The 26813-nt window shown below is 35.6% G+C and overlaps 1 protein-coding gene across 1 annotated transcript in view; it reads left to right on the top strand.

Annotated features, from left to right (window-relative positions):
• The window catches only part of DPP6 (dipeptidyl peptidase like 6), a 993205-nt gene that overhangs the window by 566325 nt on the left and 400067 nt on the right, over positions 1–26813 (top strand). The window contains exon 5 of the mRNA XM_044677974.1: positions 12768–12842. Coding sequence (XP_044533909.1) covers positions 12768–12842 — 75 coding nt within the window. The remainder of the gene's footprint in view (positions 1–12767; positions 12843–26813) is intronic.

The following is a 26813-nucleotide window of genomic DNA, read 5'->3' as shown; positions in this document are numbered from 1 at the left end:
AAATTGAATAATTTAATTTAAAAATAATATTTTAAGAGACAAATTAATCTAAATAGGATAGATCTTAGTCTTCCATGTAGAAAGATAGTGTCCTGGTTATAAGTAAGATATACTAATTCTCTCTCTCTCTTTTTAAAATCCTTATCTTCCATCCAAGAATTGAGATTGTATATTGGTCAAAAATAGAAGAGCAGTGAGGGCTAGGTAATGGAGTTTAAGTGACTTGTTAGGGTCAAACATCTAGGAAGTGTATGATTACAGATTTGAATCCAGGTCCTCATATCTCTAGGTTTAGCCTTCAAACCACTGAACCACCTGTTTGTCCCCAGCATACTAACTGTATGTTTTGTGGTGTTTTATTTAGTACAATAGTCTTAGTTTACTAAACAAGGCCCTGTAAGAATGAATGCACATCTGCTTTTCCATAAAAATTTTTAAAAAGCTTAGGGAAGAGCTTTACAGAAACTAATTCAACACATTTCCAAATGTTCCAGGTACAGAAAAGGATTTCTAATATTAACTGAGAAACAGAAATGAATGGAAACTGTTGCCAAGGGTGACCGGATTTTAATGTTAGAAGGTTATCAATATTTCCTGAGAAGATGTCACATTAGTAAAAGCAGGTTGCTGTACATACAATTGCACTTAGCAATGAAATAATAGAATATGAACTGCCTTATCTTTCTAAGATCAATAGCCCATGACAGATCATATATTTTATCTGAAGTCATTTTAGCCAAGTAATAAGGTAACTTCAGGCACCATCTTTGGTACAGAAAAGAGATTCATATCTCCCTAAATGATTCCATATTACGTAAGCTTTTCCTCCTTTTTAAGGCATCTTGTTAATAATGATCCTTCTGGTACTTATTTTAGTCTTCTCCCAAGCATAGATTCCAACAGCTTAATTAGTGGCCTCTATGATAAGGAAGGAGAGACATAGAGTTTATGACTTGAATAATATTCTAGAATATCTCAGAATTCTTGATTCAAGTACCACATCTGCCATTAGTCTCTCGAGCTGAGGTCATTTAACCTTCTTGTTCCTCAGAGGAAGTCTAGCCTCAACCCACAGCATGCTGGATGCATTCCCTTTTTTGAATTTATTGGAGGATACAGTGAAGAGTCATACAGTATGATTTGTACAGTTGAGGGAAAGAGCCACAAACATCAGCAGAATGTAAAATCACAAGCTATCCCCTCTGGAGTTCACCTATCTTACTTGCCACTTGAACTAAAAAGAAAACTATGCTCCCACAAGTGAATATTCATTAATTGTTTTGTGATACTAACTTGTACAGTGTGCAAAAGGAAGTGTTCTGGTATTCATTACAAACATTATATGACTATATCTACCAGATGCAGAAACAAAAATGAAATAGCCCCAGCCCTCAAAGAGTTTATATTCTTTTGTGGAAGAGGGGCAACCTGAAAATAGATAAGTGAGCTATAGCTACACACTCAGATTTATATGTATTGTATGTATTATACATGTATAATATATATTACATTTCTATATACAAAACTGTGTGTGTATCTAATATATATCAGGGGGAGAGAGAGAGAGGGAGAAAAAGAGACGTAGAAAGGGAGAGAGGGAAGAGAGGAGAGGAAGCATTCAATTTAGTGATCCCCATTTCATGAATAGTATCAGACCCTTTGTTTTATGTCCTTGGCATAAGTTTTGGGTACTTAGTCAAAATTTCTTTTGTAAAATCTAGAACCCTTTAGGATTGTTGAAGACATGACTAAAGGAAACTTCCCATCAATACTTCTTAGCTAAGAAAAAGTAGTAGTAGCAATGTTGGCAGTGGTGGTAGTAATAGTTGTAGTAGTATTAGTGTAACTCACATTTATATAATACTTTAAGACATAAGTTCTTTCCTTGAAACAACTCTATGAGGTGGGTTACTAAATTATTAAGCTATGTCAAAACTACAACAGTACTTGAAAATGGAGATGATTTTTGAATTTTCAAAGATCTAGGATCTCAGTGCTGTGGGTGTTCCTTTCACTGATGCAGATTGCAACCTCTCTTTATATTAATGGATACTCTTCATTAGTTGCTTTGGGGGAAAAACACAAACAAAATAACCACCTTAATACCCTATAGAGTATTTTCTAGTGATGAAGTCTTTTAAATTGTGCTACATTCATGTGGCAGAAAACAGGCGCTGACCCTATTACTCAAACGTCCTAGGAAGTACAGTGAATACTGTTTAGTTCACAGCTGGAAGACCTGATTTCTAATTCTGCCTCAGACACTTGCTGTTAATGAAGATGGAGAAAATAATGTAATTCCATCACTCAAATGATAAACCAGCAAAAGATATGAATAGACAATTTTTAGATGAAGAAATCGAAGTCATATGTAGGTATAGGAAAAAATGCTCTAAATCATTAATGATTATGGAAATTGTTAACTTGGAGATAAATGCAAAACTTCCAAGTAGTCAGAAAACCCACTCTTTAATTAAATAAAGGGATAGGTTCATAAATCTGGGCACCTCACAGAGTCATAAACAAATACTACACAGAACAAAAGGTTTTGGGATTCTGAAACCATATCCCTGGGAGAAGACACAGCTCTTAGTGCCAACTCCAAAGAGATACTGAACCTGAGAGTCTCTTCATACCTTTTTGGGAAGCCTACAAAGACTAAACATAAACAGGTGTGTAGACCTCCTAACACCCAGCAGCTATGGCATTAGAGAATGGTCAGCCGTAACAAATTAAAGACAAAGGTCAACCTCAGGAGCTGGGCTTCCAGAGGAAACTTTCAACCAATAGGGAAGCCTCCAAAACAACAAGATGCTTAACATTCAAATCAGAATAGGTGTGCTTGGTGTTGGGTTTTCTCAAAAGTAAGGGTAAACTGAGTCACCCAGAAATCCATGTTGACAAAATGCAAAAAAAAAAACCAATAATTCTGAGATGTCATCTAACATATGTCAGACTGGCTAAAATGACAAAAGGGAAAAATGTTGGAGGGGATGTAGAAAAAAGAAGACACTAATAAACTGTTGGTGGAACAGTGAACTGATCCAGCTATTTGGGAGAGCAATTTAAAATTATACCCAGATTGTTATAAAACCTTAGACTAGGCAATACCAATCCTGAGTCTATTTCCCAAAGAAATCAAGGAAAAAATAAAAGAATCTATAGGTTCCAAAATATTTATAGCAGCTCTCTTTGTGGTAGCAAAGAACTAGAAATTGGGATAGCCATCAATTGGGGAGTGGCTTAATAAATTGTGATATGTGATTTTGATAGAATACTACTACACCATAAGAAATGAGGAGCAGGCTAACTGAAACAAAAAAATTGGAAAGAACTACATGAGATAAAGAACAGCAAAATGCATAGAACCAAGAGAATATTACATATAGCTACAGATTTAGTCCTTGAAAAATAAATTGTGGATGTCATCACCAGAGAATGAACCAGAAAAATGGAAGCAAGCAATAATGTATGTACATGCATATCTGTCTCCTGGATGATGATGTCTTCTGTTATGCTAAGAGAGGAGGGAATAGCTGAGAGACTTGTAAATAAATTATATTAATAAAAAAAGAAAAAAGAATCTAATCATCCTGACTGTGTCTACCACAGATTTATGTTACATAAACTCAGCTTGTTCCTCTGTACTGCTAGACAGTCCTTTTATCTGTCTCTAATTAACTCACTATCTCACTCAGCACCAAAGCTTTTCCAAAAATTTTAATCCTTCCTCAGAATCTGCATGGCTAACCCTTCCCCTACTCAGCTTAGAACTTGCTAATATTTTCCTGGGAAAAAAAAACCTGAGATCTTTTCTCTTTCTTTATCTCACATCACCCAGATGCATTCTACGACTATTTCCTCTTTTACCCACCTCACATGAAAAAGTGGCACTTCTTGCCAAAGCTAACCCTCAAGTTGTATAAGTGGTCTTATTCCATCTCATCTTCTCTGGCAGATTAGTCTTACTATCACTTGCATTCTCTCACTTATTTTGTCTACTAGCCCACTGACTCCTCTGCAACCTAGAAAAGTGCCCATGTCTTCTCCATACTCAAAAAAATAACCTCAATTTTTCAACCCTAAATTGTTGTTACATATTTTTCCTATATTTTGTGGCTAAAGTTATTAAGGTTAACTGTAATAATAGATACCTGTACTTCCTCTCCTCACTCTCTTTTTGGCTCTTCCCTCCCAAACCATCATTCGGCTGAAACTGTTCTCTCCAAATTTACTAATGATCTCTTAATTGTCAAATTGAATGGATTTTTCTTGGTCCTTATGCAGATTGTTGCCTCAAAACTTCTGAAACCACTGGTCACCTTCTTGATACTCTCTTTAGGTTTTCAGGTCAATATCTTCTCCTGGTCCTATAGATCATTCCTGTTCAGTCTCCTTCACTGATTCTTTATCCATTTCATACCCACTAACCATGGTTGGGCTGTAAGGCTCTTCACGGGGTCCTTTTATCCTGCTATGCTATTTCACTTAATAATCTCAGCAGCTCCCAAAGATTCAGTGATCATCTCTATGCTGATGATTCTCAAATGTACTTATCCTACCCTCTGCTTACCTCCAATCTCACATGTCCAACTGTGGGTTAAAAGACTTGAGCTGGATGTCCCTTGGGCATCTTTAACTCATGTCCAACACCAAACTAATCATCTTTACCACCAAGCCCTCCCTACTACTGAACTTCCATATTACTATCAAGGGCCCCACTATCCTCCCAGTCAGCAAGGCTCATAACCCAGATGTTGTCCTCAGCTTCTCACTGTCTCCCTCTCTCCATATCTAATCTGTTTCCAAAGTCTACTGATTTCCCATTTGTAACATCTTTCAAATATGCCCTCTTCTCTACTTTGATACTGCCACCACCCTGGTGTAGGTTCTTATCTCTTCATGCCAGGGCTATGAACATAGCCCACTGGTTGGTCTGCCTGTAACAGATCTCACTCACTTCAGTCTATCTTCCACCCAAGATAATAAATTAATTTTTTTTCTAAAACTGTGGTCAGATTTTACTGAGAAAATCCCAGAGATTCCCTCTTAACTTCCATGATCAAATAGGGAGTCTTCTATTTGGCATTCAGTAAAGAATATCAAATAATATTATTGAATGCTCCCTCTCACTTATAGAGCCTTCTGTTTAGCATTCACAGATTTTCCTAACTTAGCTGTCCTGTCTTTCCAGCCTTTTTATACCATACACCTCCTAAATTATTCTTTGTTCCAGTTACTCTGACTTTCTTCTCTCACACTAGATACTTCATTTCTTAATCTCCCAATTCCAGGGCCTGGGAATTTGCACTGGTTGTTCTCCCACCTCTTCTCTTCCTTCTCTTGGCTTCCCTAGCTTTTTTTAAGTCCCAGCTCAAATCTGACTTTCTTGGGGAATCCCTCTATATTCTCTCTTTGGTTCCTATTTTGTTTTTGATTTTGTTGGTTTTTTTTCCCCTCTCTCTTAATTCTGGTGCCTTCCCTCAGTTCCTATTCCTCATTTCTCCTCTACACAGTTAATTTGTACATAGTTGTCTGCATGTTGTCTCTCCCATTAGATTACAAGATTCTCAAGGACAGGAACTGTCTTTTAATCTTCTTTATATCATCAGTACTTAGCCCAGTGCCTAGCATGTATACTCTCAATAAATGACCAACTGGCCTACTACTGGTTGTGATCCTAAATAAGTCACTTAACCATTTTAGTGTTTGCTCATTTATAAAATGGGAATAATAACTCCTATATCACTAGAGTTGGGTGTATGTAATACGATCTATAAAGTTCATTATGTACCTTAAAAGTGCTATATAAATTTCAGCTATCAAAATCTTTCCAGCTCTGTGGGAAGCGCTATACCTTGTATTTTATGGTAAGGCTTTCAAGAACTCACTTTACTTCTACACCATGATGAATAAATGGAAGAGAGTTTATGGGGTCATTATACACCAACAGATTAGTGATCGCATCAATGTTGATCCTCACTCCAATGGTAAAACTCACTATCCTTCCACCTCTTCTTGTCCTGTGGGATTCTTGGTCATATTCTCTCAACTTTTCTAGAAAACTTCCTGTTATATTGAAGACCTTTCTCTGGGGCTTTAAAATATCCTGTGGACACTAGAGTAATACATATATCTTTTATCTTTTCTTCTTTATGAACATTCTATCCTATATTTTGTATATCTTTGATGCCAGAGAGATATTATGATATATTGCATACAAGATCAGCCTTAGAGTCAGGAAGACCTGAGTTAAAGTATTACCTCTGACTCATATTAACTATATGACCTCTCAGGCAACCACTACCCTTTCAGGAGGCCAAGCAACCCAATAGGAATATAAATTATAAATGAGCTGTCAATCTACATTAGTTAAGAGAATTTCTCCCTGAAAACTCTCCTATCCTTATGAAACCACAAGTCCATCCCCACTCCAGCTTGAAGACAAAACAACGTTAGGCTCAATTGATCTCAATCATTATTGTAAATATGCAGCTGCCTAATTATGTGGGCCACCATAATTATCCCTGGTGGTTCCTGGAGTCACTTAAGATACATAAAATGCTCCATTTTATCTGGGCTAACACCAACTGTCCTTCATGATCTCCTGAAGAAAGTTCAGTTAAATGAAACTAGATAAGCCAGTTGTTGAAGACTAGCCTGGATAGACTCCTATGACATTGTGAATCCTATTCCATACCCACACAAAGCTCTTTAGAAAAAAAGGCCTTTGTTTATGCAAATAAAACACTTGTGCCAAATCTGTGTCCTTTCCCCTTGAATCTTCTTCCCACCCTAAAAATATTTTGATTGACAGGTTTAACTCTGTGTCCCCTTATAGCCAAGCCAAAGGTAGAGCCATAAGGAAATACACGGAGACCTCTGAGTGCAATATTTGGAATAATGAAATGAAAACCTTGGATTTGTTTCTTTTTATACAGTACCTGGCACTAAGGTTCTGGGCAAGTCACTTTACTTCCCTCAGGCTCATTTTTCTATAAGAGAGAGTTAAAAAGTACCTACTATATATTAAGTACTATACTAGGTGCATTGGATGCAAAGACTAAAAACAAGAGCACCTAATCTCAAAGAATTTACATTCTATGAGAAGGGAGCAATATTAACAATAAGTAAATATATAGGGACAGCTAGGTAGCACAGTGGATAAAGAACCAGGTCTGGAGTGGGGAGGATTGTCTCTGTCACCTGGGTAAGTCACTTAAGCCTGATAGCCTAGCTCTTGCTGCTCTTCTGTCTTAGAACTGAAACTAAAACAGAATGTAATGGTTAAAAAAAGAATTACAAAATATTTACTAAAGGTGAGGTGTTTTCCCAGGGGATAGTACTAAAAAGTAAGGGTAACAACATATACCCTGGGTAAGAATTATTGCACTGGTCCCTGAACTGCCTTGAAGGAAGCCAAAGTTTCAGGGAGATGGAGATGATGAGGAGGAGTATATTAGAGGTGGGAGGGGACACCCTGTGCAGAGAAGGGAACATGGGATTTTTTTTTGGTAGTACATAGGATGCACAAAAGAGAGAGAGGTTGTTAGTTGAGGAAGATAGGCTGACCCAGGCTATTGTTTTGTTTTCAGTCATATCTGACTTCATGACCTTATTTGAATTTTTCTTGGCTAAGATACTAGACTGGGTTGCCATTTCCTTCTCCAGCTTGTTTTATAGATGAAGAAACTGAGGCAAACAATGCAATGAAAATAATAGATCCAGTTAAGTAATTTGCTTAGGCTCAATTTTTAAATGCCATTCAGTGTTATACATGTTTTATTCTTGAAGCTTACTATAAGTTTCTTGAGTCAGGGAATGATATAGTCTTGCTTTAGAAATGTCTTTTATGTTGGGGCTAGGGGACTGATTAAGATTAGTTACTGTGATAGTCCAGGTTGAGAGGTGACAAGAACCTAACTGGGACAAACTTCAGTATCCCTATCACACTCAGTCATTTCTACTTTCCTCTCATCTGTATCCCACCTGGAATGCTCTGTCACAGTCTCTCCACCTATTTAAGAACTATCCTTTCTATAATATTCCTCTCCTAGGGAGTTTTCTCAGACTGCCTCAAGCCCTGATGCTATGTGTCCTAAACTTCTGGAGATTTTACTGTGTTCTTTTCTACTAATACAGGTGGCAAAGTGGATAGAGAACTGGCCCTAGAATTAGGAAGCCTTGAGTTCAAAGAAAGCCTAACACTAACTTTCTGCCTCTAGGCAAATCACTTACCCTAGTTTGCCTCAGTTCCTCCTCTGTAAAATGAGTGGGAGAAGGAAATGGCAAATCACTCCATTATCTTTGCCAAGAAAACCCCAAATATCCTCAGGGCCTGTCATAGGGATGGAAAAATAATATATATCTACAAATATAGATATAGATAAAGATATAGATAGATATGCACAAAAGATTATATGTGCATAATCTTTTGCTATTGCTTTGGACCATAGAGTTAGCTAGCAAAGCCGGAACTCGAATCTCATCTAGAACATCCAGTCCAACTCACTTTTTTACACATTACATTGCCTCTCATTGAAGACTTTTTTAAAATCATATTTACCTTTGATCCTTTATAATGATTACAATGATAAAGGCTGATGAAAATAATAGATCCAGTATATCATATTTTAGTTCAAATATATCATGATTTTCAAAAGCACTTTTCAAAGATTTTCTTATCTGAGCCTCCCAACCACCTTCTAAGGTGGGCTATTTTATCTCCAGTTAACAAATGAGGAAACGGAGGCTTAGAGGGGATAGGTTACCTGTCTAGTCACACAGCCAGTAAGCATCGGATATGCGAGTCAAGCCCAAGTCTTCTTGATGCCAATTCTAGTTCATTTTCCATTATGATATGATTTTTAATATGTGAGGCTGGGGTTTTTTTTGGCTCAGATTTTGAAGAGATCATTTTTACCTTGTGATAAATATTTTAAAATCATCAGGATTCTCTGAGTGATGTTTGAAGAAGGGAATAAAACCTATTGATTTTTTTATGCCTTCCACTGATTATGCTTGTATGTCAAGCTTTCTTACCTTTCATATTTTCCATTATCTATTTTACCAAGAATATTTAAATAAAAACAGAATCTTTTATTTCCCTGTCTTGTGCTTTACCTTCCCCACTTGGTATCATGTAACCTTCTGACTGTAGAATTAGCATTTTTATCTGGCTCTTCAAAAATTAATTAATCCTGACACCTCCCAGAGTGGGAGATAAATTAGTCATGTATTATTAGAACAATTTTATAAATGAGAAAAGGAAGAATAAATGTCTCCACTCAGGCTAAGTTGGGACCCTGCAACAATGTCTGGCTTATAACTTGAGACTACTTGACTTTAGCTTCCTCCTGCATATTTTATTTGTTAAATTAATTTGTATTTGTCATTTTGTGAAAGTTTTCTTTTATGTGCATGTATCCTTTTCCCTTAGTTAGATTATAAACTTTGAGAAGAGGAAAAATACCTTTTTAAAGGCCCTCCATAATGGGGCTCCTAACCTACCTTTCTAGCCTCATCTCTGTTAGTCCCTTCTTAGCTCTTTCTGGACGTCCCACGTGCACTTCCATTCATTCTGGGAAGCTAGCACCTATGCCTGGTATGTGCTCCTTATTCATCTGGGCTTATCAGAATACTTATCTTCACTTGAGGCTCAACTCAAGTATCACATCCACTGTGAAGACTTCTCTGATTCCCTTCCCCCCACACAATTGTCAATGTTCTCTCCCTCATCAAATTAATCATAAATCTCTGGACATACAATAGCATAGATTCAAGGTCCCCTTCTCTATCCAAAGGAAAAAAATGATGATGCGTTCATCCATTATGTACTGCCAGGAAATTGTTTGAGGACCAAAATTGTTTCAGTTTTTTTCTTTGACTCGGTAGACTCAGTACAATGCGTTATATACAGCAGACATTTAAAAAAATGTTTAACAAGAACATACAAACAATCCCCTCTCTAGTGAGGAGTATGGAAAGGAAAAACTGAATCAATAATGATAGAAATCAAGAAAGGAGATAGGTTTGAGGGGAGAGGAGACCCTATTTGAGGTTTCTTGTTTTCTTTAGCTGAGCCAAGATGGCTCAGCTCCAACTTAACTATTGTCTTCTTATCTAATCAAAGTCTTAACCAGTGGCAAGTGTCCTTCTAGGGAAGATCAAGGGATGGAAAAGATCTTCAGGATGGCCCCCTGAAGTTAAGGGATCAGCCCCTTCTCAGGAGAGGCATAATTTCCTCTCTAGCTCCTCACCTACCCAGGGAGGAGAGTGTCAAGTGAAGGGAATTAGGCTCACAATTTAACTTAGCTTGACTCAATTCCCATGTAGCATTATTCCTTCAGAGCCAGGGACATTTTCAGGGTCTTTCCAACCTTTCACTTCGCACCCCACTTAAGGACTCTTTCCTGGTTGGATTGTAGCTTCTGACCTAAGATTCTGGGTTCTAAGAACTCCCTGATTTGATTTCTTGGGTTGAGATTTCTACTCATTTCACATAGAACTGAAAAAAAAAAGTTTGACTTGGGTAGGAGTAGAGAGTGGCCACATGGCCTAAAGGGGTTTAAGTGGCCATCCAGGCCCTCTCCCCTCACCATTTGATGGTACCTGCTATGAATGAGTTCTTTGTTCTAGAGATGACTGCAATTCCAGTCTGATAGTATTTACAAACACTGCTAGCTCTAGCTTTGCAAACATTGGAAAAAGCTTCCCCCTAACCATTTAATTGACTGAATGTTCACCCCCTAAGCCAGTCTGCCTAGCTCCCAAGAGCAGGTTTTTGGCATCTCCCCTATGGTTAACTCCCACACAGGTGTTATGAACCTAACCCATCATATTTCTTTTGAACTTTCCTCCATCGGTTAAATAATTTATTTGGTGCTATCCAACAAGCCTTTATTTTGTACAATGTGTACTGCATGGGTATTCAAGGAAGACTAGCACCTCTGGTATGAGGGCTTGTGAAGCCCTTTTCAGAACTGCTCATCCACTTTGGTCTCTACCTGGAATTTAACTCTCACTTGTGGTTCCATGGAATTGTAGCATGCACAGTGGCCACACTCCAGAAAACCATCTCAACAGGTGAGCCACACCAGGTTGAGTATAACCTTTGGGCCATAAATCAATTGGTAATTTGTGGGGGGGGGTATGTACCCAAAATACATGTAAATTTCCCCCAATGGAATTGATGGATGAGAACAATTTTTTCAACCACCATGAAGGCAGGTGAAGCAGGCACTGTGGAGTGTCTAGAACTTGGTCAGACATCAAAGATGCCAAGGTCATCCACTGCAACCCCAGGCCATTACCAGTCATCTTGTCTTTTGTCTTGCAAATTGATTTTTTTTAGGCAAACAGGATTAAGTGTCATACAACTTGTAAGTGTCTAAGGCCAGATTTGAACTCAAGAGAATGAGTCTTCCTAACTTCAGGACCATCCCTCTATCCACTGTCCCACCTAACTGCCCCATTGCCACTGGACATTGATCACTGTGGAAGAGAGAGTGAGGCTGATGACTGTGCAACTCTGTCTCACTTAAATCTAATTCTTGTTCTGGTCAGGGCATCACCCTGTGAAGTGTTTGGTACTTTTTGAGGACAAATAACAAACAGCTATGTGCAAGCCCCTATATTTTACCAATGAGAATACAAAGACAAAATGAAAAAGTCCCCATCCATTCAAGTAGTTTGATTGATTTTACATTCATTTTTTCTAAATCAAAGAGAAACAAGTAGACCCCTAACTGCTATCTGATAAAAAGAACAAGAGTAACCAGGGATCTGGCTGAGACCAGGAAGAGTCTCCAGGGATAATATACATCAGAAAGCCTCAATCCTCTATAGCTTCTCACCTTCAATTGTTAAAGCCTCAGACTAAGCTCTTAGAATCTCCTTATTCTCTGCTTCCTTCCCTCACTGCTGTAAAACTTTTTCTACTGGAACCTCCCTATAGTCCATAGGAATTGGACCAGTGCTTAAAAGTGGGGGTAGTGTTGCCATTCCCATTTCCTGGAAGATGGGATACCAGGGAGACGACATTCCCAGTTTCTCAACAAGGAGAGATGGTATGTTATTGGTTAAATAGATTGGAATATTGAATGCATCTTCCAATGAAAATAGTACATTATCACAGAACTCTCTTTGCTTTAGGAATATTATGTATTAAATAGATGTCTTTGAATTTAAGTACACAAATACCATCATCTTTAACTTCCAAACCATCCTCTTAAAAGTAAATTTCTGGAATTCAGCCCATTCATAAACTGAAGAGAGCCTATGTCTATAGCCAGCGTGGACAGTTAGAAATCAGTTTTTTTTAATTGAAAACACTAAAAGAATTACAAACTCAGGTTAATTTCAGTAACAAGTAGTGGTTCCTAAGAATAAATGACAAAACACATTCCTCTCCTCAGTAGAGTGGTGTTAGAGCAGAATTTTGTGTGCTTTGTCTGACTTGGTCATTTGTTGATTTTAATTGTTTTTCCCTTTTATGAGAAGAGAGAGCTCAGAAATTTGCAAAGTATATTGGATAATTACTGTGATCAAAATAAGTAAGACTTTGGGAAAATTAGTGAAATCAATATAAGGAATTGAAAAATATTAGGAAAAAAGGTAATTGTTTCATGTGGCATATATATGGCTTTATTCCAGAATACTGAACTAGAATTGAATCTCTTCTTTTTTCTCTTGAGAAAGTTTGAAAGTTAGGTTTTCTGTAAATATTTTATAATATTTTACAAATCCTGATTTGTTTTTGTTTTAAGGAATCATTAAAAGCTGTCCGATACGAAGTGTCTCCAGATCAAGAGTATGCCCTCTTTTCTTATAATGTGGAACCGGTGAGTATTACTGTTTCGTGTCCTAAAGACCCAGGTATTTCTTTCATCTACTATTCCTGCTACTGATTCATTATTTAGCGAGTTTCTTCAGAATGTCATTCTCAGCTATCTTTGTAGCATAAGGTACTTGGACTGTCATGGGATTGTCTCTCCACATGTCATACTGCCATCTAGGAGAAAAGAAGGGTATAAATAACTGCACAGCCAGAAAAATCACCATCAGTCAAGGAAACATTTTATAGGATTTTCTTGGGGAGATGATGAGGATATGTCTTTCTACAAGAATTTATCTTACCCTTCCATATAATTTTTTTCTTGCCATTTCCTCAATCACACCATAAATTTCTTCCTAGGAACAAAAAGCAACTGCTGGCATCTCCTTCCACTGAAATAATACATTAATTATCATGTCACCATTTGTAGTGCCATAGTTAAGGGTGAGCTATCACTTTCCTCGTATAAATTCCAATTTCCAGCAGGTTACAAATGACTCTTACATAAGATTTCACCCTGACTCCACTATAAAAATTCACCTTGAATATAGGGCCAATCTAATCTTCCAAAGACTGAACAATGGAACTAAGTTTTTTTAGTCATTATAAAAAAAAAATTCTCGCCCCCTTATAACTACTAAATGACAAAAGAAGTGGCATTTTATAGAGCTGAGACTGATGTTTGACTTGGAAAAGATTACAAATTTTAGAAGAACCTATTGTGAAATCACACTGTCCAGAAAACCAAGAAATAGTAATAGTACTCCATTGCCTATCTTCTTTTTCCAAAGAAGAGGTTCAAATATCACATCTGCTATTCATTACCTATTTGGCATTAGACAAGTCACTTTAAGCCTCCTTAGGCTGAGTTTCCTCTTTTTCAAAAGGAAGGATATGGACTAAAATAAATTGCCATCCAGTTCTAAATTCTACAATTAAAATATATTTGAAGGGGCCTCTTGGTGCTTTGTCTAGTCTAGGTGGCTTCTGAATGAATTTGAAAGAAACCTCAAAGCAGAAAGGAAAGTGTTTGAACCATTCTTTGGATTTTGTAGCCCAGTGCCAAAAAAGCTGAGGTTTTACAATGGCATTTAACAAAAGGCGTCAGTTTGCAAGAGATAGACCCATCTCCCATTAAAATGTGCTGTTTGTGACTGCAGTCTGCTCTCATCCATTTATCCAGGAAATGATGTCAGTGTGTTACAAGTTGCAGGTCCCTTGACCTAAAGCTATTAGGATTCCAAAACTATGAGGGTGAGAAAAGAGGGTGGTGTTTGTAGCTACCTTTCTTTGCTTCTGCCCAACTCTAGGATACCTCTGGATAATAGCTGGTTTCCTTTATGCCAAGATACTGAGCAAAATTTATGGTTGCCACTCCCTTTAAATGATGAGAAACTGAAATATTACCCTTTTTTCCCCTTTCTCCCTAACCTAGGAAAATATCTTATTGCCTGGATAACAAAACACTGAGAGAAGATAAGATAGTTTTCTTTGTATTCCCTCTTACTTAGCACAGTGCCTGGTATGTAATGCTAAATCAATGCTTTTTGATTGACTAGCTATAATCAAATATTCATAGGATTTTAGAGTTGAAAAGAACTTGAGAGGTTTCCTAATGCAATCTTTAATTTACAGGTATTACAGATTCGTGATAAGGCTGGTACAGGGAAGAGGTAGATTTGCTCTGTGAGATTCCAGCAGTTAGACCTGGTATCAAAGGCTGGAAGTAGTATGGAGGCAGATTTTGGCTCACTATAAACAAGAAATCTCTTATCAGTAATACCTTTTCATTAATAAATGGAATCTGATCTCAGACTCTTACTAGTTGTGCAACCTGGGCAAGTCATTTTACCCTGTCTGCCTCAATTTCCTTATCTGTAAAAAAGCACTCCAGTATCTTTTTCACTAAAAATCCAGATAGGGTCATAAATGACTGAACAACAACAATGAATAAATAGAACAGACTCACCAGAGACTGGTTGAGGAAGGGATGGATGACTGTGTTACGGACACTGTATAAAGTGTGCCTTCATACTTGGCAGGGCTGGACATGGAGACTTCTAATTTTAAGATTCTTTGATTATGTGCTTTGGAGTTGCTCTAACCTTCACCTTCCTTGTGTTCAAAATTGCCTTTGTAAGAGAGCTTTGTAAAGGATTGTTAGTAAGAATCTTTTAGGTTGTTCTGAATATGGATCATCACTATATCACAGTGCCATGTCCTAGAATCTGTGCATTAGAGTCTTGAGGTAGTTCTTTCTACACAGGATTTGCTGGGCTCTTAGAACCATTTAGTAACTGAAACTTAATGACTGTGTAACCCTAGGCAAGTCACTTAACCCTGCTTGCCTCAGTTTCCTTATCTGTCAAGTGAGCTGAAGGAAATGGCAAACCACCCTATTGTCTTTGCCAAGAAAACCTCAAAAACGTAAAGAGTTGGACATCAGTGACAAAAGACTAAACCATAACAACAGCTCTGTATATGGTTCTTTTTATTTTTTTAGGAGGCAGCTGGATGGCTTGGTAGATAGAGCAATGGGCCTAGAGTGAGAAAGACCTGAGTTTAAATCTGATCACAGCTGTGTGATCCTGGGCAAGTCACTTAAACTCTGTTTGCTTCAACTGGTGAAGGAAATGATTCTTCCATTATTTAAAAAAAATACCCATGAACAGCATAGTCTATGGAGTCATGTAGTGTCAGACATTACTAAACAACTGAATAACAGTAACAGAGAAATCAAATAATTCAGCACTAAACTGTAAGAGCCACACAATTACAGAGCAAATATGTTTAAAAGGGGATCTGAAAACAAAATTTTTACTGTATTATTAAAGTTAAAAGGCATATTTAAAAATAAACTATAAATAATAGAAATTAGGCATTTTATTTGCCATCTTAGATTGACTTAAATCCTATATACACAGTGACTTAGAGAGATTATTACAATATCTTTTTTATTTTATTTTTCATTATTATAAAGATTATTTTACCAATTACATGTAGTAACAAATTACCATATAAGTTTTATGAAGTTATATGATCCATATTGTCTCCCTCCCTTCCTCCCCTTCTTCCCAGAGCTGGCAAACAAAATGATCTGGGTCATACATATCTCCATATTGATCATTTTTGTAAGAGATAATCATATAAAACCCAAACCCCAAAACAAAAACCCAAACAAATTAAAGTGAAAAATTGTATACTTGGATCTGCATCTGACTCCAAAAGTTTCTTCTCTGGAAATGGTTAGCATTCTTTGGCATAAGTATCTCAGATTTGTCCTGGATCATTGTATATATTGTTATCTGAAAGGGAATAAAAACACTAAAGACAAGCTTTTATTAAGCACCCACTATGTGCCATGCATTATGCTAAATGCTTTATTAATAACAAAAAGGAACTGTTTTATTATGACATGTACAAATGAACTAGGTTAATCTTTGCTTATATTTGAAATTTGCTTCCTGTTATTTTGTTATTATTTTAGTTTGGGACCAACATTAATGTCAGACAAGCTTATGCTAGAAATGTTTCATATGTATGTATTTTTAAATACATATACATATATATATACACCACTTCTATTTTGAGGGATTAAAAAAAGTCCATTTTAATTTTTACTCTTTTTCTAGGTACTAATCAAGGTGACTATATAAGTAGAAGGATCAGTATTTAAACCACATATGTAATTCAAAGGAGTTATTCTAATAGTGAAAAATTCAAGATATTCTCATTACACTAAGGGATCAAACAGTTAAGAACTGAATTGCAGAGGTTCTTAACCTGGCATCTAGAATCTTGCTCTTTTTAAATATTTTGACAACTGTACTTCAGATATAAGTGGTTTCCTTTGTAGTCCCAGGCATTTTATTTTAATACATTTTAAAACATTTTTTTTCAAAATGTATTGATTGGTTTCACCACTCTCCCAAATGTATCCCAGGATCTTGCTAGCTGACCATGGATAAACTGGATAAATTTTCCAACTCTCAGTTTTTCCATTAGCATTCATTAGGATATTGGGAGTCAGATGTTAATAAATGGGCAACCTCTTTTGAAGAAAAGTGTTCTATAAATACAGGCAGCATAGTATTATTATTGTTCTCACAGGATCTTAAGTCCAAAAGTTACATTGTCCTGTTAAAAAATTAGGAAGACCTGAATTGAAATCTTGCCCCAAACACTTAGGTAGCTCTACAGTTCTAGTTCTCTTGGACTCAGTTTTGTTAACTGTAAAATGGAAATAATAGTACCAACTCTACAGAATTGTTGTGAGGATCAAATAAGAAATCTGTGTGTGTGTGTGTGTGTGTGTGTGTGTGTGTGTGTAGTGTTCTGCAAAATTTAAAATATTATAAAATGCTATTCCTACTACTAGCAAAAATAGTAATAGTAAATTCCTCACTGATTTACCTTCAAAACATATCCCATGTCTGTCCATTTTCTGTTCTCATGTAAGGACCATAATTTTAACCTTCATTGCCATTTTCTAGAACATTACAATATCCTGCTAATTGGTTTCCTTGCTTCTCATCTCTCTATCCTCTCCAGTTCATCCCTTATCAAGTTTCTAGATTAATCTTCATAAGGAATAGGTCTGACTGTATCACTCATTTGCACACAAAAAATCACCTGCTGCCGTGATATCTGCATTTATCTTCAAAGGGCATTTACCTATCTGTATATAGGTTTTTATCCCACAGTCGAATGTAAATTTCTTGACTACTGGGAATGTTTTTATTTGCTCTTTGTATCCTCAATGTCGTATGCAGTGGTATTAGATAATAGTTTATTGAATTGAATAGAGTTCAAGGATTTCCCAGTTCCAACTAGAAACAGAATTAAAAGAAAAACAATCTGTTAAATCTGGCTATACTTCACATGGTCCAATAAAGAGTTTGCTCAGTTCTAAATGTTAAAGAAACAATAATATTACATAAAGGAATTCTGCTATAATTCCCTATTTAAGCATTGCAGATGAATAGATGCAAATTAGGAGAGTTAGTGTTTTAGTCAGTTTGATCTGATATGTCTGTCAGGTTAAAAGTTGCAGTTGGTTTTCACAGATTTACATTTACATTAGTATACAGGTATCATAGTTACAACGTTTCATTTCCCAGAGCTATCTCCAAAAAAATCCAGCCTGAATTCCATGACACAGAAACTAAAAAATTGATTTGTGAGGGCCAACTGGCCTTAGGCATTTGTCCTTGATGCAGAAAAAGAAACTGAATTTTTCTCATGAATTTGCAGTACCTAATTATAGTCCTTCTCAATGACTGTTTCTGAAAAAGCTAGAAACTGTCTCTCCATTTCTGTTTTTCTAATGGAAAGCATAATATTTGTAGATGCCCATGGAATGGGCAGTGAGTGTTTAGTGCATAAGGATAGGAACAGGACCTATAATTTCACTGGTAAAGTAGTAAGACTTAAGGCAAGGCTTCTTAGTGTAGGTCTGTGAAATTTTGATAACTGTATTTCAATATAATTGGTTTTCTTTGTATTCCTATATATTTATTTTCTACTTTTGAAAAGGTTATATTGATAAGAGGTGATACGCTTCACCAGACTACCAAAGAATCCCTGGGGAAAAAAAGTTATAAACCCCTATTTTTCTGAGGTTCCAAAATGATTGGGTCTCAAAGAAGGCATTCTAATCCAAATCATCCTGATTTCATAACTGGCTCTGTATCCAACAAGCCATTCTGCCTCTCATGCATGAGATTATTTTGAATAAACCAAAGGTATTTATGGAATTTCTATTTGTACATATAGGTACCAGGCAGAATAAGCAAGGCCATATTGATAGAAGTCCAATGAGATACTGTATGTAAATGTATATTGAATGCTAGAAAAAACACCCTGCCAATATAAGGTTGTATTACTTTTGATCTCTGCCCTCTCTGAGCCTATTATCTGATATAATTGGCTCAATAATTTTCTTTTTTCCTTTTCTTTTTTAACATATATTTAAAAAACAACAACAAAAATAATTTAACTAAACTTAATATTAAATTAAACTTAAATTAACTAATTTTCAAAAAGAATTATGTTCAAAACCACAGATATCACATGGCTTATTATTTTTAAAAAATATGTAATTTTATATAGGTGTGCTGAAATTTATTCTCTGCTTTTGACATTCCTTTGAATTTATTTTACTTAGATATTTTTCCTGATTTTGTGGGTATTATTTTTTCATCTCTTCTTATATTTCCCTTTATTTTCTTTATATTTCCAATAACAGTGCAATCCATTACATTCTTATATCTAATAACATAATACCATCCATTACATTTAAATAACACAATCTATTCCACCATTTCTCCAATTCACAGCATTTGTATTACTTCAAGGTATTTTGTCATTACAAGCAAAGCTTCCATTAGTATTTTCATACATACACAGGATTTTACCCTTTCAATAATTCTCTTAGAGGCTAATTCTTGTGATGGGTCATCTTCTGTTTTACCCTCTGAATCTAGAATTTCTATGCAGTTTTCCACAATCATTTCTTGGAGTATGGTGTCAAAACTTTTTTTTTTTAATCTTAACTTTCCGAAGTCTAGTGATTTTTATATTGTCTCTCTTTAATCAGATTTTGTCTCTCTTTAATCAGATTTCTAGGTCAGTTGTGCTTGTAATAAGATGTTTCTTACTCTTTTCTATTATTTTAGTCTTTTGATTTTGCTTTATTATTTCCTGATGTCTTAGGAAATCATTAGCTTCCCCTTGTCCAGTTCTATTTTTTATTACATTATTTTTTTTCTGTGAGTTTTGATCTCCTTTTCCATTTTGGTGATCTTTCTTTCATAATTTTTTTGAATTGCTCTTATTTTTCCTCTAATTTTTTCTCAACTGCTTTCTTTTGGTTTTTGAGGATTTTTTAAATCCTTCTAAAAGCTCTTTTTGAGTCTATAGACATTTATTATATTTCTTTGCTGTTTCTAAAGTAGATGCTTTTACTTCACTCTCCTCTGAGTTTGAGCCAAACTCTATCCCCATAATAACTAATAATAGTTGGATTCTTTCTCCTTTACTTACTCATTTTTTTGTTGTCATTTTAAAATTCAGCAGTCAGACCAATAGATTTAATTATGAAGACTTTCCCTGCTAATGATGCCAATTAAACAAAGAATTGGAGGACCACTTCCTTGAAGTTAGGTAATGATAGCTTTAAAAAATTTTCCAAATTTTTAGTTAGATATCCCAAGCAACAAATGAGATCCTACCTCCTTCCTTTATAAAACTAAGGGCCACTGCACACAGCTCAGGTAATTGTAAAAATTTACATTTTAATAACACTAATTATTGCTTTTCTCACAATTAAAATAGGTAGTACAATGGTGTTGTTCAGACATTTTCAGTCCTGTCTGATTCTTGGTGAGCCTATTTGGGGTATGTTTTTTTTTTAAGATATTGGATTGATTTGCCATTTCCTTCTCTAATTCATTTAACAGATGAGGAAACTGAGACAATGTTAAGTGACTTGCCCTGGGTCACACAGCGAGTAAGTAAGTCAGATTTGAATTCAGGGAAATGGGTCTCCTTAATTGCAGACCCAGCACTCTATCCACTGCACCACCTCGCTAACTAGTACAATTAGTTAGTACTAGTTGTAACTAGATAGTACAATTACTATCCCCTTTTAACAATGAAGAAATTAATGGTGTAGGTATGCCATGCCTTGCCTAAAGTGCCACAGCCCATAAGTTGCACCCAGATAGAGTTGAATTTCCCATCTTGTACTCCGCTCGGGTCCAGTGACTGGCATTAGTGACTGTCCATGTGGTATGATTTAGGAGCTGCCTGCCAAATTTTCTTTCTTCACAGCTGTCAGAGCAACTGAAATTTCCACTATTAGAGGGACTTTTTCAGAGAATTCAGAAAGCCCTTGTTGAAATATATTGATATTGCCAGGGAGGGGGATAGATTAGACCCTTGGTACCTGTACTCATTCAGTGGAAAAGAGTGCTAAATTTGGAATCTGAACACCTAGGTTCAAACCTTGTCTCTGCTACTTAAGAACTGTGTAATTTTGTATAAACGACTTAACCTTTGTTGGCCTCATTGACAAAATGAATAGCTTGGACTAAATGATGTAATTGTTAGCACATATTAAGGATACAGAGAATTCTATAGAATAGGCTGGTGATGATGCCACTGAGTTGATAGAATAGTTAGGATACTGCCAGGTAGAGAAAGGTGACTGTGGAATCTCTGAAAGGATGCTGGGGGCTGAGATGAGGCAGTAAAAGGATGGAGTTGCAGAGTTGGTAGTAGAAAGGCTCTGAGTTCAAATGTGGCCTCAGGCATTTACTATATAACTGCACAGTATATTTTAGCCTCAGTTTCCTCAACTATAAAATGGGGATGATAATACCACCTACCTCCCAGGATTTGGAGAGAATTAAATGACATGTTTCTAAAATGCTTAGTACAATAACTGACACATAATATGTGCTTATTAAATGCTTGCTACCTTTCCTCCCTCTTCCTATTCCCTCCCTCTTCCTGAAAAAAAAATGAGCAGGGAGTGGCGAAGAGGAAGATCCCACCAAAGTCCTCATTCTGATCTCTTGTTTTGTGACTACTTTCCACTGTATATATGTGATTCACTGGGAAAAAATCTTAGATATCCATCCTATCCTTCAAAAGGTCCAATAATGAAATGTATCCTATGCATTCATATTGAGGTGGTTACCATAATTGGAGTCCTCACCATAGAAAGTTCCCTATTCCTTGTAACAATCAGCATTGTTGATACATAAAGTTACAGCTGGTGGGGACTCCAGAAGCAAATTAGTTCATCCTTCTTATTTTATAGATGAGGAAATCAGAAGCCAAGAGAAATTCAGACACTTGGCTTAGGACTCACAGATCCTCAGGGTGGGAGGCAGGATTTGAACCAAGTCTCTCTGCCTCCAAGGATGTTAGGTTCTGCATGAGATCAATTTATTCTAATCCTTTTCCACTAGAGTTTCTTCTTTCCATTCTCATTGTTTAGGACAAATGCTTTAAGATTTTAGTTCATCTTAGTAAGAACTTTCATCACAATAATCTTGTGATGTAGTCAGTGTAAGTAATATTATTGTCATTTGACAGGGGAGAAAACTGAGACTGAGAGAAAGGAAATGAGTTGCCCATAGTCATCCAGTAAACATATACCCCAAGCTATAATTTCTGACTAGCCATTTCTGTTGAGCATTCAATTAACAATTATGAGGATAATAATGGGGAAAGTCTGCACATGGCGAAACATCTGGAAGAATTAGGACACATTTGAAATACTGCCAGGAAAATGAAAGGTGACCTGGACTTCTGCACTCCTAGATTAAACAATAATTGCAGTCTAAAAGAGAATGCAAAACCATCTCTGTGGACAGTTTCACTCTAGGAGGTTTTTGTTTGTCTTCTGATGCCTGCATTTCCTATGGAGTTGAAATGGAAGTCAAAAACTATACCTAGAACATAGACTTAAGAAAAAGCAAGTCACAAAAATATTGAAAGGAAGATAAATTCTCTTCATCTAATTTATGGAAAGGAAGAAAATGTATATCTATCAAACAAATGGAAGAAATTATTGGAAACAAAATAGATGGAGCTGGTTACATAAAAACAGTAGCAGTTATAAAATAAAGGAAACATCAGGGAATATCTTTTGTGATAATGGTAAGTAGCTAATTAAGATTTCTATAGTGATTTAAGGTTTGCAAAGCACTTTACACATATAGTTTTTGTCCCCCCACATATAGTTTTTGAAGAAAGATGCAGACTCACGTCTTCTTGACCAAATGGCATATCTAATGAAAAGCTGATATCCAGGATCTGTAAGAAAATGACACAGATTTATAAGAGAGCAGTATCTGTTATGCTAGAATCTGAACAAATAAACTAGTTCTTTAAGGAAGAAACAGTTTTTTAATGAGTCTTATTTTTTCTATTTTTTAATATACTCAGCAGCCCCTTTAACTTCATCAAATTAGAAAAGAGAGCTTAAAATTATAATCGAGATCTTCAGCCATAGCACAGTGCTCTCGGCACATAGTACGTATATACTAAATATGTCTATTTGAATAAAACAAGGAAATTATGGTTATTGTATATGTTGTGCCCATTTGGTGACCCTCGGAAGGAGTACAATAATTTTTAAAAATACCTTCGGCCATAGACTATGAGGGCTGCAAAGTGTATAATACTCTTTGACTCTATTGTTTCCTTCTCAAGACAATAGCAATATTAGATAGTCACTCTGTTCAGAAACATTCAGAGCAACTCTGTTTCCAACAGAAATACAGAATGATGACAACACCAACAACAAAATAGGAAACAGCCTATGTAACCATGGGAGAATGCATAAATTGTGGAATATTACTGCATTATTTAAAGTGACAAATAAGACACAAAGAAAGATGGACATACTTACATGTAGTAATTCAGAGAAAAGAAAGCAGAATGAACATTGATCCTAATTATAATAAAAACAAAGATGAGAAATAGATGAGAGAAGACATGCAAATAGAATTACTATTTTGTTTAAGAATTTATATATGCATATTTTAAAAATGTAAATAGTTTTGCACAATAATTATTAACTTTTAGGGGTATCATGGCAACCTAGTAGAGTCTGTGGACTCCTAATAATTACATTTTCTTGCCTACAAGTGAAAATAAAAATGTAATTAATTTCCTATACTAGTAGTGGTTCAGAAATTTTAGTTTAATTGTTTTTATATAACAAAATTCTACTTTCTTTCCTCTCACTCCTCCCAGTGAAATGGGGAAGGGGAGCAAAACCATTATAACAAATGTGCATAGTTAAACAAGACAGATTCCTAGCTTTGCTATGTCCAGTGAAGTCAAAGGGCTTTTATTAAACACCTGCTATTTGCTAGGCACTGTTCTAAATGCTGGTGATGCAAAGCAAGCCTTTTTTCCCAAAAAAAATCACCCCTGCTCTCAAGGAGTTCATGATCGAATGCAAGGGACAACATACAAAGAACTAACTATGCACAAAAATATGTATCTAGGATAAGTTAAAGATCCTTCAAGGGGAAGTCACTAAGATTAAAGACTAGAAAATATTTCTAGAAGATAGAACTTTAGCTTCAAATCAAAGGAATCCAAAGAAGCTTTGAGGCAGAAATGGAAAGTAAGAACATTCCAGGCATGAGGAAGAGCCAGTGAAAATGCCCAGTTGGGAAAAGGAGAGTTGTGTGAACAATAGAGACAAATGTCACTGAAGCTCAGTTAGATAGTACGGAATATAAGACTGGAAAAGTAAGGAGTCAAGTTATGAAGCCCTTTAAAAGCCAGATGATTAGAGCAGCCACATAGTTTAGTGGATTTGAGACTCAGGCCTGGAGATAGGACGCCCTGGGTTTGATCTGGCCTCAGACACTTCCTATCTTTGTGACCCTGGGCAAGTCACTTAACTCTCATTGTCTAGCACTTATTGCTCTTCTGCCTTAGAACTAATGCTTAGTATTGAATCTAAGACAAAAAGTAAGGGTTTAATGAAATAAACAAACACACAAACAAACAAACAAATAAATAAATAAATAAATAAAAATCTGGAGGATTTTCTATGATCCTGGAGACAATAATGGGGAACCAACAGAATCGCTTGAATTGTAGGTTGAAGGGAGTGTAATGAAAGGAAGTACCAATAAGTTATAAATGCATTTTAGGAAAATAAGCTTGACAACTGAAGAGAGGATAGACAAAAAATATAGCCAAACAATATTCTTCAATTAGAAAATCATAGTTCTTGTTGATAATCAAAAAAAAATTTTTAAATGTGTTTTCCAGCTCTGTATGAGGTATCATGGGACCTACAGAAGTAGTATTAGGTATGGTCCAAGCTCTTAAGGAACAAAATGACAGATTTTTTTTCAGGAGAGAAGACTAATATACCTAAAGCCAGAAGCAAGCAATAATAAATGAAATATTAAAATGTTTAGCTATGCTTGATAGGTAGTCAGCTGATCTAACAGTTTTCCAAAGAAGAATGCTAATTACCAATGACAAAGAAAATTTGCCCCAAATCTCTAATGAGAAGAGACATGATGCTAGCGCAGCAACTTTGAGATTTCACCTCACTATGAAAGGAGACTCATTTGAAAAGAGCAGAGTTGGGGAGATCATTGAAAGATAAGTTCAGAAAATAGTAATATTTCTTTCTGACTTCCTTTTGCCTTCATAGGCAGAAACTTGCAAATGATTAATATATTGCAAATTTTCCTAGCAGCTCATCTTATCATTTGCCAGTTCTATAACTTATAGAACAATTGATAAAATAATAATAATAAAAAGCTTTTACAACCTTTACATTTCTATAGGGTCTGAGTTTTACAATTAACTTTTACAAGTTAATAAGTCAAATTAACCAATGATGTTTGTATAATTGGTAATAAAAGAAACAAAGAAAAGTAAATGAGTAGAAAAGTGGGTTTGCTAAGCAACACAGTGAGATATTAAATAGAGATCACTTAATTGCTTTTATTATGAATGGCCATCATTGTAATGTAGTGAAAAAACATCATTCGGATCCTTCAAGAAGCTATTTGTTCTTCAGTTCCACTTTAGCTGTCCATTATTGTGGGTGAGCTCATTAACAGTAATTATATGCAGAGACTCAAAGCTGATTAATATGAACCAAACTGCTAAGGCCTCCGGAACAACAATTAGGGTTTAGAGGTTTTTGCACAGCTATAGAAAGATCATTATCTCTATTTTATGACTAAACCATTTTTATATAACTAAAAACTATAAGGTAATAATTGCTTTTTAAAATAAATTTATTAATGTCTTTTTTAACATCATCATATTTCCCCCCAGTATTCCTTCCCCTCCTGCCAAAGAGCAATTTCATGACAAATAGTATGTTTTTAAATCAAAATTGGAAAAGAAGAGGAAAAATCAGCATAACTGATGAATACATTGAAAAAGTCTGAAAATATATTCAATGTGCAACTCCTGTGGACTGCCTGTGCAAGGGAGTAGATGGAGTAAGAGTGTGTTCCTAGTTCTTCTTTCAAGCCAAGCTTGGCAGTAATCATTGTTATAATTGAGGACTAGTTATGTTTGTGATTTGGGTGGTTGTCATTGCTGTAAGTTAAAATAACAATACAAAACCACATCTTACATTATGATATGATCCAAGATACTGCCAAAAAAATCACACATATTTTAGCTATAAAGTCTCAGGAAGGGGGATTAAAATTAAATAAACTTGTCCATTTCTAGAAACAGGTCAGCACATGCTTGTTCTTTGATTTCCGACAAATCAAATTATTTTTTCTTATAACAGCAGAGAGACTTTTTAGAATTTAATTTCAAAACGTTCTTACCATAGAAGAGGTAAGGAACTAGAGAGGAGTGGAGTTGGAGTCTGAAAACATGGCTTGCAGTTTAAACCTTGCTCTTACCCAACCATCCAACTTTGGCCACATTTTTATCTTTTTTCATCTATTTTCTTACATAATCTTTACTATTCTATAATTTTATAAATTTGAAAATTCCAAGAATGGTATTTCTTATGATGTTCTCACTTTTTTGTGATGAAAAGATGAACTATTGTATATGATTTGTAAAATTACAGGAAAATTTTAGTAAGCATTACTCACCTATTAGCTTGTGTCCCTCCTCAAATTAGTATATATATTATTGTTATTAATATATACATATATATTGCATGTTCCTCCCCCCCAACTAATAGCTATTTGATTGCAGAGACTATTTGTTTGTTAATTTTTTTTTTTATCTTTGTGTCCCCAGACCTATCATAATGCCTTTTGGTTAGTGCTTGTTATTGGATTGGTTTGTCCATTACTTCTAATCCGTTTCCATCTTTTCATGTGATTAAACTTTAAGAAATTATAAAATCTTAAATTCTGCCAATTATTATGAAATATTGTGTGTGTTTGGCAGGTTTCTCATTTGGGATGTATTAGCAACTACTATTTTCTGCTGTAGG

Source organism: Gracilinanus agilis, chromosome 5 (genome assembly GCF_016433145.1).
Source record: "Gracilinanus agilis isolate LMUSP501 chromosome 5, AgileGrace, whole genome shotgun sequence".
In the NCBI taxonomy this organism is placed as follows: Eukaryota; Metazoa; Chordata; class Mammalia; order Didelphimorphia; family Didelphidae; genus Gracilinanus; species Gracilinanus agilis.
The sequence above is the reverse complement of the archived record's forward strand: the minus strand, read 5'-3'. Positions and strand labels throughout refer to the sequence as shown.